General features: G+C 43.5%; 1 protein-coding gene across 3 annotated transcripts in view; it reads left to right on the forward strand.

The window, feature by feature from the left end:
• The window catches only part of LOC126355690 (calcitonin gene-related peptide type 1 receptor-like), a 1,110,235-nt gene that overhangs the window by 853,358 nt on the left and 239,457 nt on the right, over nucleotides 1-17,420 (forward strand). For all 3 annotated transcript variants that reach the window (XM_050006057.1, XM_050006058.1, XM_050006056.1), the window contains exon 4: nucleotides 13,186-13,296. In XM_050006057.1, the coding sequence (XP_049862014.1) occupies nucleotides 13,186-13,296 (111 nt within the window). The remainder of the gene's footprint in view (nucleotides 1-13,185; nucleotides 13,297-17,420) is intronic.

The following is a 17,420-nucleotide window of genomic DNA, read 5'->3' on the forward strand; positions in this document are numbered from 1 at the left end:
CATTTGGTACCAGGGTTGCGTAGACAAGAACTTTCAAATGCCCCCATTAATGAAAGTCAAGAGGGTTGAGGTCAGGAGAGCGTGGAGGACATGGAATTGGTCCGCCTCTACCAATCCATCGGTCACCGAATCTGTTGTTGAGAAGCGTACGAACACTCCGACTGAAATGTGCAACAGCTCCATTGTTCATGAACCACATGTTGTGTCGTACTTGTAAAGCCACATGTTCTAGCAGCACAGGTAGAGTATCCCGTGTGAGATCATGTTAACGTGCTCCATTGAGAGTAGGTGGAAGAACATGGGGCCCAATCAAGACATCACAAACAATGCCTGCTCAAACGTTCACAGAGAATCTGTGTTGATTGCACAATTGCGTGCGGATTCTCGTCAGCCCACACATGTTGATTGTGAAAATATACAATTTGATCACGTTGGAATAAAGCCTCATCCGTAAAGAGATCATTTGCACTGAAATGAGGATTGACACATTGTTGGATGAACCATTCGCAGAAGTGTACCCGTGGAGGCCAATCAGCTGCTGTTAGTGCTTAGCCGGCCGCTGGTGGCCGAGCGGTTCTGGCGCTACAGTCTGGAACTGCGCGACCGCTACGGTCGCGGGTTCGAATCCTGCCTCGGGCATGGATGTGTGTGTTGGCCTTAGGTTAGTTAGGTTTAAGTAGTTCTAAGTTCTAGGGGCTTATGATCTCAGCAGTTGGGTCCCATAGTGCTCAGATCCATTTGAACCATTTGATAGTGCTTACACACGCTGTACATGGTACGGAAACAACTGGTTCTCCCGTAGCACTCTCCATACAGTGACGTGGTCAACGTTACCTTGTACAGCAGCAACTTCTCTGACGCTGACATTAGGGTTATCGTCAACTGCACGAAGAATTGCCTCGTCCATTGCAGGTGTCTTCGTTATTCTAGGTCTTCCCCAATCGTGAGTCATAGGCTGGGATTTTCCGTGCTCCCTAAGACGCCGATCAATTGCTTCGAACGTCATCTCTTCGGAACACCTTCGTTCTGGAAATCTATGTCGATACAAAGGTACCGCACTACGGCTATTTCCCCGTGCTAATCCATACATCAAATGGGTATCTGCCAACTCCGCATTTGTAAACATTGCACTGACTGCAAAACCACGTTCGTGATTAACACTAACCTGTTGATGAGCGGTACTGATGTGCTTGATGCTATTACTGTAGAGCAATGAGTCGAATGCCAACACAAGCACCGAAGTCAACATTACCTTCCTTCAATTGGGCCAACTGGCGGCGAATCGAGGAAGTACAGTACATAGTGACGAAACTAAAATGAGCTTTAAGATGGAAAATAAGCGTTTCCGGACACATGTCCACATAACATATTTTCTTTATTTGTTTGTGAGGAATGTTTCCTGAAAGTTTGGCCGTACCTTTTTGTAACACCCTGTATAATGTTGTATTTTAAAAATTATAAGTCGTTCTGTAACTCACAGTAAAATAAATAAAATACACTCTTAATCCGGAGGGAAAGTAAAGTCTTTTACATTTACCTATCTGAATAAATAACGTTTCCATTTATATTCTTTATCTTGCAGAGAAAAAAACAGTTTTACTGAAACACGCTCAATGTCTGACACATCTGTCGAGAGTGGCCTGCCGGCGGCGGTGGCCGAGTGGTTCTAGGCGCTACAGTGTGGAACCTTGCGACCGCTACGGTCGCAGGTTCGAATCCAGCCTCGGGCATGGATGTGTGTGACGTCCTTAGGTTAGTTAGGTTCAAGTAGTTCTAAGCTCTAGGGGACTGATGTTCTTAGAAGTTCAGTCCCATAGTGCTCAGAGCCATTTTTTAAGAGTGGCCTTGTGTTTTCCTGTAGATATAGCGAACCGCCCGAATTGTAGGAGATCTACACCTGCTGCTGCACCTGTGTGGTGTTGGTATGACGTCACAACCTTCCTCTTCAGTGATTCAGAAGCCGCGTTCCGTAAAAGGACTGTCATATGACAGCCCACTTTATGTGTCGGACCGACACCTGCCACGGAGAATTAAGTGATATTTAACTATACGGGAATGACATTCCAGCTTAAGGAAACAAAACTCCAATTTTGCGCAAACCTCGTTAAAATGACGCCATCGTTCCATGGCTGTGCCTTTCAGATTTCAGCACCACTTTCGATACTGACGAACCGCTGTCATGCTAACGCTAACATAGGGATGGAACGCACAAACATAGCTTCCAGTCGTTGATTGATGTCATGCAATGACACTGAATACCCGTAGTGCAGAGTTAACGCTACACTTATCCTAGTCGCCTTAAAAATAAGTAATGCCCGTAGTACTGAACGGCTACAGAGATCACTCGGTTCCATCAGCGGACTGCGTGTCTAACGTCCGCCAGGGGAAACAAAAATTAGATTTTCACTACTGCATGTAATTATTGTCAGAATTTAAAAATTTAGAATAGTTTCAAAAACTATTTATTAAGACGTAGAATCTTACGTTAAGGGTTTAATACAATAAGCGATGTTTTAAGTTAGATATTGTGCACGTATCTTGAGACAGTGTAGGTAGCTCACGGCACACTAATTACCCGACTGTATTAACCCGGAATTTGAGAGTCAGAGCACTTAATATCTTCCAAAGAACGTTACACATAATATCAAGCCTTTTTGTAACTTTTTCTCGCTGATACCCTACACAATGGATAAATGGAAATGATCGTATGGCATTGTTAGCCGGAAGTCGTTACTCGGGGAAGTTCGGCCGCCGTATTGCAAGTCCTTTTTAGTTGACGCCACTTCGGCGACTTGCGGGTCAATGATGATGAAAATGATGAAGGACATACAACACCCAGTCCCCTGCCGGGAATCGAATCCGGGCCTTCTGCGTGGTAGGCGGTAACGCTACCGCTACACTACCAAGGAGGACAACCTACACAAAATAATGAAAAACGAAACACTTTTATCGCTTACTACGTTTTCGATGTTTGTTCAGTAAGGGTCCAGCATTAGGTATGACGTTTTGATGTATTACTCCTTCAGTAATAATTCTATTCGCAACAAAATTTGCAGACAGTACATATATATACCGGTGAAAATACTAACAAAATTATGTCACTATATCACACAAAGTTTGGCAGGAGAGTCGTCATGAGCATTGAGATACGTGAAAAACTTCAGTCTTCTACCACAGAGGCTTACAAACTTCACGTTTTTGTTTATTTATTTATTATTTATTTATTGTTCCGTGGGACCAAATTAAGGAGAAGTCTCCATGGTCATGGAACGAGTCAATACATGAAGATATAACATGATATTAGACACAGATAAAATGAAATATAAAAAAACATATTCAGGTTACAAGTCGTAAATTTAAATAAAGAAAATCAACAATGCAACACTGGAATTTGCTTAATTTTTTAGCTGTTCCAGGAGCTCCTCGACAGAATAGAAGGCGTGAGCCATGAGGAAACTCTTCTGTTTGGACTTAAAAGAGTTTGGCTACTACTAAGATTTTTCAGTTCTTGTGGTAGCTTGTTGAAAATGGATGCAGCAGAATACTGCACTCCTTTCTGCACAAGAGTGAAGGAAGTGCATTCCATATGCAGATTGGATTTCTGCCTAGTATTAACTGAGTGAAAGCTGCTAACTCGGGAATAGGCTAATATTGCTAACAACAAACGACATTAAAGAAAATACATACTGTGAGGGCAATGTCAGAATTCCCAGACTATTGAATATGGGTCGACAAGATGTTCTCGAACTTACACCACATATAGCTCGAACAGCCCGTTTTTGAGCCAAAAATAACCTTTTTGTATCAGAAGAATTACCCCAAAAAATAATACCATACGACATAAGCGTATGAAAATTGCGAAGTAGACTACTTTCCGTGTTGAAATGTCACTTCAGATACTGTTCTAATGGTAAATAAAGCAGCATTTAGTTTTTGAACAAGATCCTGAACATGGGCTTTCCACAACAGCTTACTATCTATCCGAACGCCTAGGAACTTGAACTATTCCGTCTAGCTTATAATATGCCCATTCTGTCTCATCAAAATATCGGTTCATGTTGAATTGTGAGTTAGAAGCTGTAAAAACTGAGTCTTACTGTGATTTAGCATCAAATTATTTTCCACAAGCCACGAACTTATTTCATTAAATACGTTATTTGATACAGTTTCAATATTACACACAAGATCCTTCACTATCAAGCTGGTGTCATCAGCAAACAGAAATATTTTTCAGTCACCTGTAGTACTAGACGGCATATCATTTATATAAATAAGAAACAGCAGTGGCCCCAGCACCGACCCTTGGGGAACGCCTTACTTAACAGTGCCCCATTGGGACTGAACATCACTACCACTCTCAATATTGCGGGGAATTACCTTCTGATTTCTGTTCTTAAAGTAAGAGGCGAACCAACTTTAAGCTGCTCCCCTTACTCCATAAAAGTCCAACTTCTGCAGTAATATTTTGTAGTCAACACAATCAAAAGCCTTCGTTAAATCAAAGAAAACACCTAGCGTTCGCAACCTTTTATTTAATCCGTCCAAAACCTCACAGAGAAAAGAGAGTATAGCATTTTCAGTTGTTAAACAAATTCTAAAACCAAACTGAACATTTGACAGCAACTTCTGTGAATTTAAATGCTCCAGTAACCTTGTATATACAAACTTCTCGATAACTTTAGCAAACACCGATGGCATAGAAATAGGTCTAAAATTGTCAACATTATCAATGTATTCCTTTTTATAAAGTGGCTTCACTACCGAGTACTTTAATCGGTCAGGAAACCGACCACTTCTAAAGGAAAAGTTACAGATATGGCTAAGTACTGGGCTAACATAGAACAATACTTCAGTGTTCTGCTAGATCATATCCATGAGAGTTTTTGGTCTTTAGTGATTTAATTATTAACTCAATCTCCCTCTTGTCATTATCATGGAGGAGCATTTCAGGTAATAGTCTCGGAACACTTTTTTCTAAGAGCGCTATATGATTCCCTGTTGGGACTACGTTTCTATTTAGTTCACCTGCTATATTCAGAAAGTGATTATTAAATACTGTACATATATGCGACTTATCAGTAACACGGACCTTCCCACTACGCACTGATTCTATATCCTCTACCTGTCTCAACAGACCAGCCACTTCCTTTACAACTGACCATATGGTTTTAATTTTATCCTGAGACATAGCTATTCTATCTGCATACCACATACTTTTTGCCTTTCTAATAACATTTTGAAGCACCTTACAATACAGTTCGTAATCGGCTGCTGCATTTAGATTTTGACTGTGTCTAACGCTTTGATGTAATTGCCACTTTGCCCTACAAGATATTCTTATTCCTCCAGTCAGCCACCCAGGCTTCCTGTCCGTGCTAGTACCCTGTTTAGAACGTTCTAACGGAAAGCAACTTTCAAAGAGCACGAGAAAAGTCTTGAGAAAAGCAGTATATTTATCATCTACTGTACCAGCGCTATAAACATCTCGCCACTCTTGTTACTTGATAAGGTTTACAAAGGTCTCTACAGCAACTGGATCAGCTTTCCTAAACAGCTGATGACTATTTTTAACACGTGTTGCAGCACAAAAAATTTTTCGAGTAAAAATTTCTGCATCATGATCTGAAAGGCCATTCACCTTTTTGCTAAGAGAAGGCCCTTCTAGTAATGAGGAATGAACAAAAATGTTGTCTATGGTTGTTCACTGTTCCCTTGCACTCTCGTTGTAAAGAATACGGTTTGCATAAGATTATATGAATTAAGGAGGTCTACCAGCATCCTCTTCCTTGCACTATCACGTATACAACTAATATTGAAGTCACCACATATAACTAACTTTTTGTATTTCCTACAAAAGTAAACCAAGAACCTCCTCTAGCTTTACCAAAATGTTGTGAAATCGGAGTCTGGGGATCTATAAATAACAACAGTTAGAAGTTTACCTCCATTAAATTTAACCACACCTGCACAACATTCAAAGAACTTTTCAGTGCAGTACTTTGAAACATCAATTGACTCAAATGGGATGCCGATTTTCACATACATGGCTACTCCCCCACACCGCAAAGAGCTCCTCGAAAAGCTGCCAGCCAACCTGTATCCTGGTGAACGAAGCCTCTGAATTATCTCCTTATTTAAGAAGTGTTCAGATACACCAATAATTTCAGAGCCAACATCTATAAGCAGTTCACTAACTTTATCTCTAATATCTTGTATATTTTGATGAAATATACTAATTCCCTCATTACTCCAGTATCTAACCTTTGTCAAAAGTGGTTCCTTTGTTAGAGTGACTTCCATTAAGTAGGAATACCTATCAGCTACCTTCAATCTAAAAAAGGTGCAGCTCTAACATCCACTACTGCAGGAATTTTCCCATGAGTGAGCCCACCAACCCCACCTATGCTGTCACCTATAGGCTTTGCCAACCTCCCCTTCCAATACCTGTTGAGGTGCAGGCCATGTCTAGCAAAACCCGTCCTGCTGATAGACTCCACCGACACCACTGAAATGTGACCTATGCTTTCTGTCATCAGCGCGCCCCCAAGTCTCATGTTATTACACCTGACGGCTGCATTAAGATGAAGCCGACCGTAACGCTGAAACAGTTCCACGAAATGCACATTCGTGTTGCCAGTCTGATTGGCGCAGGAAGGAGGAGTTGGAGGGAGAGAGAGTGTTTGTTTGTGTGTGTGTGTGTGTGTGTGTGTGTGTGTGTGAGAGAGAGAGAGAGAGAGAGAGAGAGAGAGAGAGAGAGAGAGTTTGTATGTGTGTGTGTGTGTGTGCGTGAGAGAGAGAGAGAGAGAGAGAGAGAGAGAGAGAGAGAGAGAGAGAGAGAGAGGATATGATGGATAAGTGCTACCAGCAGGAGATAAAGTCGTATATCTACACTGAAGCGCAAAAGAAACTCGTATGTGCATGCATATGAAAATACAGAGGTATGTAAAACAGGCAGAACGCGGCGCTGCAGTTGGGAACGCCTATAAAAGACGAACAAATGTCTGGCGCAATTGTTAGATCTGTTACTACTGCTACAATGGAAGGATATCAGAATTTGAATGTGTTTGACCGTGCCGTTATACTCGGCGCACGAGCGATGGCACAGAGCATCTAGGAAGTAGCTATGAAGTGGGGATTTTCCCGTATGACCATTTAACAAGTATATCGTGAATATCAGTAATCCGTAAAAAATCCAATCTCTAACATAGCGGCGATCGGACAAAGATCCTACATGAGCAGGACCAACGATGACTGAAGAGAATCGTTCAACGTGACACATGAGAAAACCTTCCGCATATTCCTACAGATTTCAGTGCTGGGCCATCAAGAAATGCCAGCGTGCGAATAATTATTCAAGGAAAGATCATCGATATGGGGTTTCGGAGCCGAAGCCCCACTCGTGTAGCCTTGTTGACTGCACGACACGAAGCTTTACCCCTCGCCTGAGCCCGTCAACACCGACGTTGGACAGTTGATGGCTGGAAACATGGTGCCACGTCGGACGGGTCTCCTTTCAAACTGGACGTATAAGGGTATGGAGGTAACCTCAAGAATCCATGGACCCTGCATGTCAGCAGGAGACTGTTCAAGGTGGTGGGGGCTATGTAACGGTGTGGGGCGTGTGCCGTCGGGGTGGTATGGGACCCCTGATGCGTCTTTACACAACTCTGACCGGTGACACGTCCGTAAGCATCCTGTCTGACCACCTGCATCCATTCATTGTGATTTCCGACGGACTTGGACAATTCCAGCAAGACATTGCGACACCCCACACGCCCAGAACTGCTACAGAGTGGCTCTAGGAACACCCTAGTCACTTTAAACACTTGCGCTGGTCACCAAACGACAGAGACATGAACATTATTGAGCATATCTGGGATGCCTTGCAACATGCTGTTCAGAAGGGATCTCCACTCCTGGTACTCTTACGAATTTGTGGACAGCCGTGCAGGATTCATACTATCAGTTGCCTCCAGCACTACTTCAGACAGTAGTCGAGTCTATGCCAAGTCGTGTTGCGGCACTTCTGCGAGCTCGCCTGTGCCTTACATCATATTAGGCAGGTGTACCAGTTTCATTGCCTCTTCAAAGTAATTCTAATATATATTTAGCAACTGCGGATCATTGCCGGATTATCTTGTTCGTTATGTTCTATAGTTATTCTGTCAAGTCTAGCCGTCCTTGTTCTATTGAGCTGTTTAGTGTATTCTCAGCCCTGACGATTTATGTCAAAATTTATTGCTTACTGAATTGACAAAACAATTGTTACACTGTTCCCTATTTGGAACGGCTAGCGTTGTCCTTGCATTTCACGAGTCCCGCCAGGATTTGTCTCTTAATCGCCCCGTGATGTCGAAGTAGCGGGCGTAGTAAGCATTAAAGATATAAAAGGTATACTCATTTGCATACTCCTAGTGTTCATGTGCGAAAAATAGTCTCTAGTGCGTAAATTTGCCCCTGGATACTTGTTCTCAGTTTTGTGAATGAATCTACACTCATGACCCAAAATATTACGACCACTGCCCACCGCAGGTGAATGCCTCCTGGAGATGTTGCGGGCCCGAGACGCAGTAAGGAAAGAAGGTAAGCGAAAGAGAGACGAATGGGCACTCATTATAGCGAAGATAAGATCCTCAAATTAGGAAGTCCAGTGATATATGTGGTTTTGACAAAGGGCGGGTTGTTGTGGCGCTGCGGCTGGAAACCAGATTATCCGAAACAGTGAAGCTGATGGCCAGTTTGCGTAAAGACTGTCGTGAGCACGTGTGGAAAATGGCCGAAGGATGGTGTTGGACGACCATGTCTCATCACAAATCGTAGAGGTAGGGGGGTACCTCCGTTTCTAATGCGCGATAGGCGGCGATCTGTGGCAGATATGACGTCAGAGTACAGCGCTGGTGCAGTCACAAGTGTTTCGGAGCGCACCTTTCAGAGGACATTGTTGAACATGGATCTCCCATCACACGACCGCTATGTTTTCCTGTGTTGACCCGACACCGTCAAGCAGGCGCATGTCTGGACGGATCATGCACTGTGCCACGGATGCAGGGCGGTAGGGCAGACATGCTATGGGGTACATTGAGTTGGGCTTCCATGGGATCTGTGCTGGTAAACGAAGGCAGCAGTGAACTTTTTTTTTTTTTTTTTTTTTTTTTTTTTTTTTTTTTTTTTTTTTTTTTTTTTTTTTTTTTTTTTTTGGGCATCAGTCTACTGACAGGTTTGACGCAGCCCGCCAGGAATTCCTTTCCTGTGCTAACCTCTTCATCTCAGAGTAGCGCTTGCAACCTACGTCCTCAATTATTTGCTTGACGTATTCCAATCTCTGTCTTCCTCTGCAGTTTTTTCCCTCTAGTACCATAGAAGTCATTCCCTCATGCCTTAGCAGATGTCCTATCAATTCTCCTTATCAGTGTTTTCCACATATTCCTTTCCTCTCCGATTCTGCGTAGAACCTCCTCATTCCTTACCTTATTAGTCCACCAAATTTTCAACATTCGTCTATAGCACCACATCTCAAATGCTTCGATTCTCTTCTGTTCCGGTTTTCCCACAGTCCATGTTTCACTACCATACAATGCTGTACTCCAGACGTACATCCTCAGAAATTTCTTCCTCAAACTAAGGCTGGTATTTGATATTAGTAGACTTCTCTTGGCCAGAAATGACTTTTTTGCCATAGCGAGTCTGCTTTTGATGTCCTCCTTGCTCCGTCCGTCATTGGTTATTTTACTGCCTAGGTAGCAGAATTCCTTAACTTAATTGACTTCGTGACCATCAGTCCTGATGTTAAGTTTCTCGCAGTTCTCATTTCTACTACTTCTCATTACCTTCGCCTTTCTCCGATTTACTCTCAAACCATACTGTGTACTCATTAGAATGTTCATTCCGTTCAGCAGATCATTTAATTCTTCTTCACTTTCACTCAGGATAGCAATGTCATCAGCGAATCGGTTCATTGATATCCTTTCACCTTGTATTTTAATTCCACTCCTGAACCTTTCTTTTATTTCCATCATTGCTTCTTCGATGTACAGATTGAAGAGTAGGGGCGAAAGGCTATAGCCTTCTTAACACGAGCACTTCGTTCTTGATCGTCCACTCTTATTATTCCCTATTGGTTGTTGTACATATTGTATATGACCCGTCTCTCCCTATAGCTTACCACTACTTTTTTCAGAATCTTGAACAGCTTGCACCATTTTATATTGTCGAACGCTTTTTCCAGGTCGACAAATCCTATGAACGTGTCTTGATTTTTCTTTAGCCTTGCTTCCATTATTAGTCGTAACCTCAGAATTGCCTCTCTCGTGCTTTTACTTTTCCTAAAACCAAATTGATCGTCACCTAGCGCATTCTCAGTTTTCTTTTCCATTCTTCTGTATATTATTCTTGTGGGGCAGCTTCGATGCATGAGCTGTTAAGCAGATTGAGCGATAATTCTCGCACTTGTCAGCTCTTGCCGTCTTTGGAATTGTATGGATGATGCTTTTCCGAAAGTCAGATGGTATGGCGCCAGACTCATATATTCTACACACCAACGTGAATAGTCGTTGTGTTGCCACTTTCCCTAATTATTTTAGAAATTCTGATTGAATGTTATCTATCCCTACTGCCTTATATGACCGTAATTCCTCCAAAGCTCTTTTAAATTCCGATTCTGATACTGGATCCCCTATCTCATCTAAATCGACTTCTGTTTCTTCTTCTATCACATCACACAAATCTTCAATCTCATAGAGGCTTTCAATGCATTTTTTCCACGTATCTGCTCTCTCCTCTGCATTTAACAGTGGAATTCCCGTTGCACTCTTAATGTTACCACCGTTGCTTTTAATGTCACCAAAGGTTGTTTAGACTTTCCAGTATGCTGAGTCTGTCCTTCCGACAATCATATCTTTCCCGATGTCTTCACATTTTTCCTGCAGCCATTTCGTCTTAGCTTCCCTGCACTTCCTATTTATTTCATTCCTCAGCCACTTGTATTTCTGTATTCCTGATTTTCCCGCAACATGTTTGTACTTCCTCCTTTCATCAGTCAACTGATGTATTTATTCTGTTACCCATGGTTTCTTCGCAGCTACCTTCTTTGTACCTATGTTTTCCTTCCAGGCTTCTGTGATGGCCCTTTTTAGAGACGTCCATTCCTCTTCAACTGTACTGCCTACTGCGCTATTCCTTATTGCTGTATGTTTATCGTTAGAGAACTTCAAACGTATCTCGTCATTCCGTACAACTTCCGTATCCCACCTCTTATCGTATTGATTCTTCCTGACTAATGTCTTGAACTTCAGCCTACTCTTAATCACTACTATATTCTGAACTGAGTCTATATCTGCTCGTGGGTATGCCTTACAATCCAATATCTGATTTCGGAATCTCTGTCTGACCATGATGTAATACTTTTCCAAGTATACCTCCTCCTCCTGTGATTCTTGAACAGGGTATTCGCTATTACTAGCTGAAACTTGTTACAGAACTCAATTAGTCTTTCTCCTCTTTCATTCCTTGCCCCAAGCCCATATTGTCCTGTAACCTTTTCTTCTAGTCCTTCCCCTATAACTGGATTCCAGTCGCCCATGAGTATTAGATTTTCGTCCCCCTTTACATACTGCATTACCCATTCAATATGCTCATACACTTTTTCTATCTGTTCATCTTCAGCTTGCGACGTCGGCGTGTATACCTGAACTATCGTTGTCGGTGTTGGTCTGCTCTCGATTCTGATTAGTACAACCTGGTCACTGAACTGTTCTCTGTAACACACCATCTGCGCTACCTTTCTATTCATAACGAATTCTACACCTGTTATACCTTTTTCTGCTGCTGTTGATATTACCCGATACTCATCTGACCAGAAATCCTTGTCTTCCTTCCACTTCACTTCACTGACCCCTACTATATCTAGATTGAGCCTTTGCATTTCCCTTTTCAGATTTTCTAGTTTCCTTACTGCGTTCAAGCTTCTGACATTCCACGCCCCGACTCGTAGAACATTATCCTTTCGTTGATTATTCAGTCTTTTTCTCATGGTAAACTCCCGCTTGGCAGTCCCCTCCCAGAGATCCGAATGGGGGCTATTTCGGAGTCTTTTGCCAATGGAGAGATCATCACGACACTTCTTCAACTGCAGGCCACATGCCCTGTGGATACACGTTACCTGTCTGTAATGCAGTGGTTTCCATTGCCTTCTGCATCCTCATGGCGTTGATCATTGCTGATTCTTCCGCCTTTAGGGGCAATTTCCCACCCCTAGGACAAGAGAGTGCCCTGAACCTCTATCCGCTCCTCCGCCCTCTTTGACAAGGCCGTTGGCAGAATGAGGCTGACTTCATATGCCGGAAGTCTTCGGCCGCTAATGCTGATCATTTATCAAAATTTAGGCAGTGGCGGGGATCGAATCCGGGACCGAAGACGTTTTGATTATGAGAAAGACGCTACTCCTAGACCACGGGTACAGTGAACTACGTGAATGTTATTAAGGACCACCTGCATTTTTCATGCTTTACGTCTCCACCTACAACGTGTTGCGTGGCCATAATCGTTCTAGAGTGGTTTGAGGGACGTTACAGTAAACTCACATTGATGTCTTGACCAGCAAATGTGCCGGACGGTTCTAGGCGCTACAGTCTGGAACCGAGCGACCGCTGCGGTCGCAGGTTCGAATCCTGCCTCGGGCATGGATGTGTGTGATGTCGTTAGGTTAGTTGAGTTTAATTAGTTCTACGTTCTAGGCGACTGATGACCTCAGAAGTTAAGTCGCATAGTGCTCAGAGTCATTTGAGCCATTTGAATGAGCAAATGTGCTAGATCTGTACCTCACACACATCGGGTGCCAGCTTCGTGCTCGTAAAACACCATCCCATAATATCCGGGAATTGCTTGACTTGTGCTTAGACATGTGTTGCCACTTACTCCTGAAGTCCGCTCACTGACCTATAGAAACCATGCCACGCAGAATCTCTGTTGTAATGTGCCGAAAAAATGGAAAAACGCTCTATTAAACAGGTTGTCATGCTGTTTTGGCTCATTGGTGAATATCCTCGTTTAACTAGAAGAGACTGATGAATTTTCAAATGTAAACAGACAGAAAATACACTGAGTCAGGTTAATTCCCAGTACACCCACGCGCTCTGCCTTGTGTAGCGCCTTGCAGCTGACGCGAGCACGTACGTCTCCTTGTTGCAGGGCTCTTCTGTCCCGGCCTGTTTGACGGCTGGTCCTGCTGGTTCGACACACCCGCGGGTGTCACCGCCCACGCGCCGTGTCCCGATTTCATCACCGGATTCGAACCTAACCGTAAGTACACGCACGCCCTACCTGTCCCATCGTCCTAAACTTGCACCGCAAACATGTCGACAAAGGTAAGCGCCGTTGGTAAGTGTATTTCATAAATTGGGATGGTAGGCGGGGCCTCACCTATAGAGACAATTCACAAGGTATTATGACTTACGGACGTGTACTTATTTAGAAAAGGTGCAAATATTTCGGTGGAACAATGCCTTCTCCTAGCACTACAATTAACCACACCAGAACGTCAGTGGTGATTGTTCCACGAGTCCAGTGCCTGTACCTTACGAGGTATCATAGTTTGAACATTGCAAACACCGACAGTTGTCCTTTTTGTAGCACAAACGAAAGTGAATTTCATGAGGGTACGTATGTTGAACCCTACACAGTCGTTAGTAAGTCTCCGGAGCAGCCGCGTTGTTGCATGGGACATTGCCGAGGACAAACCAAAGGACAACAAAGGTGAATTCAGTACCTCTGTGGGATCTGGAACGAAAGAACTAATGTGCCCCCAACGCCTGTGCTCAAAATGGCCAACATCAGCGTCGGTAAAAGCTTCCAGTGCGCCATGCAACGATTGCTGCACACGTTCTACCACTTGAGCGGAAATTGCAGCGCAGGTACATCTACATCTACATCTACATCCGTACTCCGCAAGCCACCTGACGGTGTGTGGCGGAGGGTACCCTGAGTACCTCTATCGGTTCTCCCTTCTATTCCAGTCTCGTATTGTACGTGGAAAGAAGGATTGTCGGTATGCTTCTGTGTGGGCTCTAATCTCTCTGATTTTATCCTCATGGTCTCTTCGCGAGATATACGTAGGAGGGAGCAATATACTGCTTGACTCTTCGGTGAAGGTATGTTCTCGAAACTTTAACAAAAGCCCGTACCGAGCTACTGAGCGTCTCTCCTGCAGAGTCTTCCACTGGAGTTTATCTATCATCTCCGTAACGCTTTCGCAATTACTAAATGATCCTGTAACTAAGCGCGCTGCTCTCCGTTGGATCTTCTCTATCTCTTCTATCAACCCTACCTGGTGCGGATCCCACACTGCTGAGCAGTATTCAAGCATTGGGCGAACAAGCCTACTGTAACCTACTTCCTTTGTTGTCGGATTGCATTTCCTTAGGATTCTTCCAATGAATCTCAGTCTGGCATCTGCTTTACCGACGATCAACTTCATATGATCATTCCATTTTAAATCACTCCTAATGCGTACTCCCAGATAATTTATGGAATTAACTGCTTCCAGTTGCTGACCTGCTATTTTGTAGCTAAATGATAAGGGACCTATCTTTCTATGTATTCGCATCACATTACACTTCGCTACATTGAGATTCAATTGCCATTCCGTGCCCCATGCGTCAATTCGCTGCAGATCCTCCTGCATTTCAGTACAATTTTCCATTGTTGCAACCTCTCGATACACCACAGCATCATCTGCAAAAAGCCTCAGTGAACTTCCGATGTCATCCACTAGGCCATTTATGTATATTGTGAATAGCAACGGTCCTATGACAGTCCCCTGCGGCACACCTGAAATCACTCTTACTTCGGAAGACTTCTCTCCATTGAGAATGACGTGCTGCGTTCTGTTATCTAGGAACTCCTCAATCCAATCACACAATTGATCTGATAGTCCGTATGCTCTTACTTTGTTCATTAAACGACTGTGGGGAACTGTGTCAAACGCCTTGCGGAAGTCAAGAAACACGGCATCTACCTGTGAACCCGTGTCTAAGGCCCTCTGAGTCTCGTGGACGAATAGCGCGAGCTGGGTTTCACACGATCGTCTTTTTCGAAACCCATGCTGATTCCTACAGAGTAGATTTCTAGTCTCCAGAAAAGACATTATACTCGAACATAATACGTGTTCCAAAATTCTACAACTGATCGACGTTAGAGATATAGGTCTATAGTTCTGCACATCTGTTCGACGTCCCTTCTTGAGAACGGGGATGACCTGTGCCCTTTTCCAATCCTTTGGAACGCTTCGCTCTTCTAGAGACCTACGGTACACCGCTGCAAGAAGGGGGGCAAGTTCCTTCGCGTACTCTGTGTAAAATCGAACTGGTATCCTATCATTACCAGCGGCCTTTCCTCTTTTGAGCGATTTTAATTGTTTCTCTATCCCTCTGTCGTCTACTTCGATATCTACCATTTTGTCAACTGTGCGACAATCTAGAGAAGGAAGCACAGTGCAGTCTTCCTCTGTGAAACAGCTTTGGAAGAAGACATTTAGTAGCTGTAATACGCCGTTTCACATCCTCTGCAATTGTTTGAACAGGTTAAAGAGTTTGAACTCTATTGTGATACTTCGTGGTAAATGATAACAGCAAACAGTGGCAGGATAAAGCTTTATTAAAATTCTTCACCACGGTTTCAGTATGCATAAATATACCTTCATCAAAAACAAAATACATTAAAATCACATCCTGCACTGGAGATACGTAAAACAATTGTGCCAAAGGCGTCGACGCAATGCACAATTGTTTTATGTACCCCCAGTGGAGGATATGGTTTTAGTGTATTTTACTTCTGATGAAGGTATATTTAGGTATACCGAAATCGTGGTGAAGAATTTTAATAAATCTTTATCCTGCTACTGTTTGGCTGTTATCATTTACCGTGAAGAATTTCAGCAGTTACTGTTTCAGTCATGTTTAAAATCTTGATCTATTGTTATATCTATTGGTGTACATGGAACACGAACGAACGGCATACATCCAACATTCACCACAAAACGTGAGAATGACCGGTTTTACCTCATAGGGAAATACCATCTTCCAAGCACGTCCTGCTACGTCCACTATCGCACAAGTGACAGGGTCGACGCAATGCAGTCGCAGCGTATACAAAACATCATGTAAACAAACATAACATCGTCGTTCGGCATCTAAGCAAAAGGATGGAACAAGCAGCTATCGATTTTTACAGTGGTCATAATACGATAACTCGTAAAATATTACCACTACCTTCCTACAAAAAACACCATTGGGATTCTCATTTGCGCTGGTTTTAAGACTTTACTCTCAATAGCATTGTTCTACTTAAAATGTGTAACTGCAGTAAAATACTGAGCTTCCGTCATCGTCTCAGAATCAGTGTGTTGGCTGCAAGTACGTGCACTTCCCTACGATTCCCATCCGTGAAAATCCCGTATCGATATTGCCTTCCATGTCCGAAATACTTACTGTGCAATTGTTAGGTGATTCGCACTGAATGATCATTAAATTATTAGGGATAAAGCGTAAGAGTGACTTTAAATAGGCACTAAAGTTAGGTGACGCAGTAGTAAGGCAGAGGGAAAACGTCAGGAGGCTAACGGTTGAAATACTTGTTCCGCAATCCTGGTTAGACCTTCTGTTGCTTCGGTAAATGGCTTAAGCTGAATTCGGGAATACTTCCTTTGACATGGACACGGGAGATTTCATTCTTCCTTTCTCCTCAATGCAAGCCTGTGCTCGGCCAGCCGTTGTGGCCGAGCGGTTCTAGGCGCTACAGTCTGGAACCGCGCGACCGCCACGGTCGCAGGTTCGAATCCTGTCTCGGGCAGGGATGTGTGTGATGTCCTTAGGTTAGTAGGTTTAAGTAGTTCTACGTTCTAGGGGATTGATGCCCTCAGACGTTAATTCCCATAGTGATCAGAGCCATTTGAACCACTTTTGAAGCCTGTGCTCCGTCTCCAATGACGTCATGGTCGATGCGACGTCAAGTCATAATGCTTTACACCTCAATTTTTCTCTCTTAAAGCGCTTTCACTAGTTGTTATCACTACCATCTTGAAGACGAGACATATGTAGTACTGTAATGAGCAATTACATACGGAGCAGCTGGTGTGCACGAGAGAGAGAGAGAGAGAGGGAGACAGCGAGAGAGAGAGAGAAAGAGAGAGAGAGACAGAGAGAGAAAGAGAGAGGGAGAGCGCCCATGTCAGTATTGTCCATGGAATGGTTCGGCGTGTCACGTGACTCGGGTACCGTAAGACCCTGATATGTACGTCGATGTGACAGGCAGCTGCATCACGACCACACACTTGAACGAGGCTAAATTGGCACTTGGAACACATCTCTGTCCGAGACAGTTCGGACACTGTTCTATTACCGCGCCACAGAATCAGGAGCATCCCTTGC

Source organism: Schistocerca gregaria, chromosome 3 (assembly GCF_023897955.1).
Source record: "Schistocerca gregaria isolate iqSchGreg1 chromosome 3, iqSchGreg1.2, whole genome shotgun sequence".
NCBI classification, from domain to species: domain Eukaryota; kingdom Metazoa; phylum Arthropoda; class Insecta; order Orthoptera; family Acrididae; genus Schistocerca; species Schistocerca gregaria.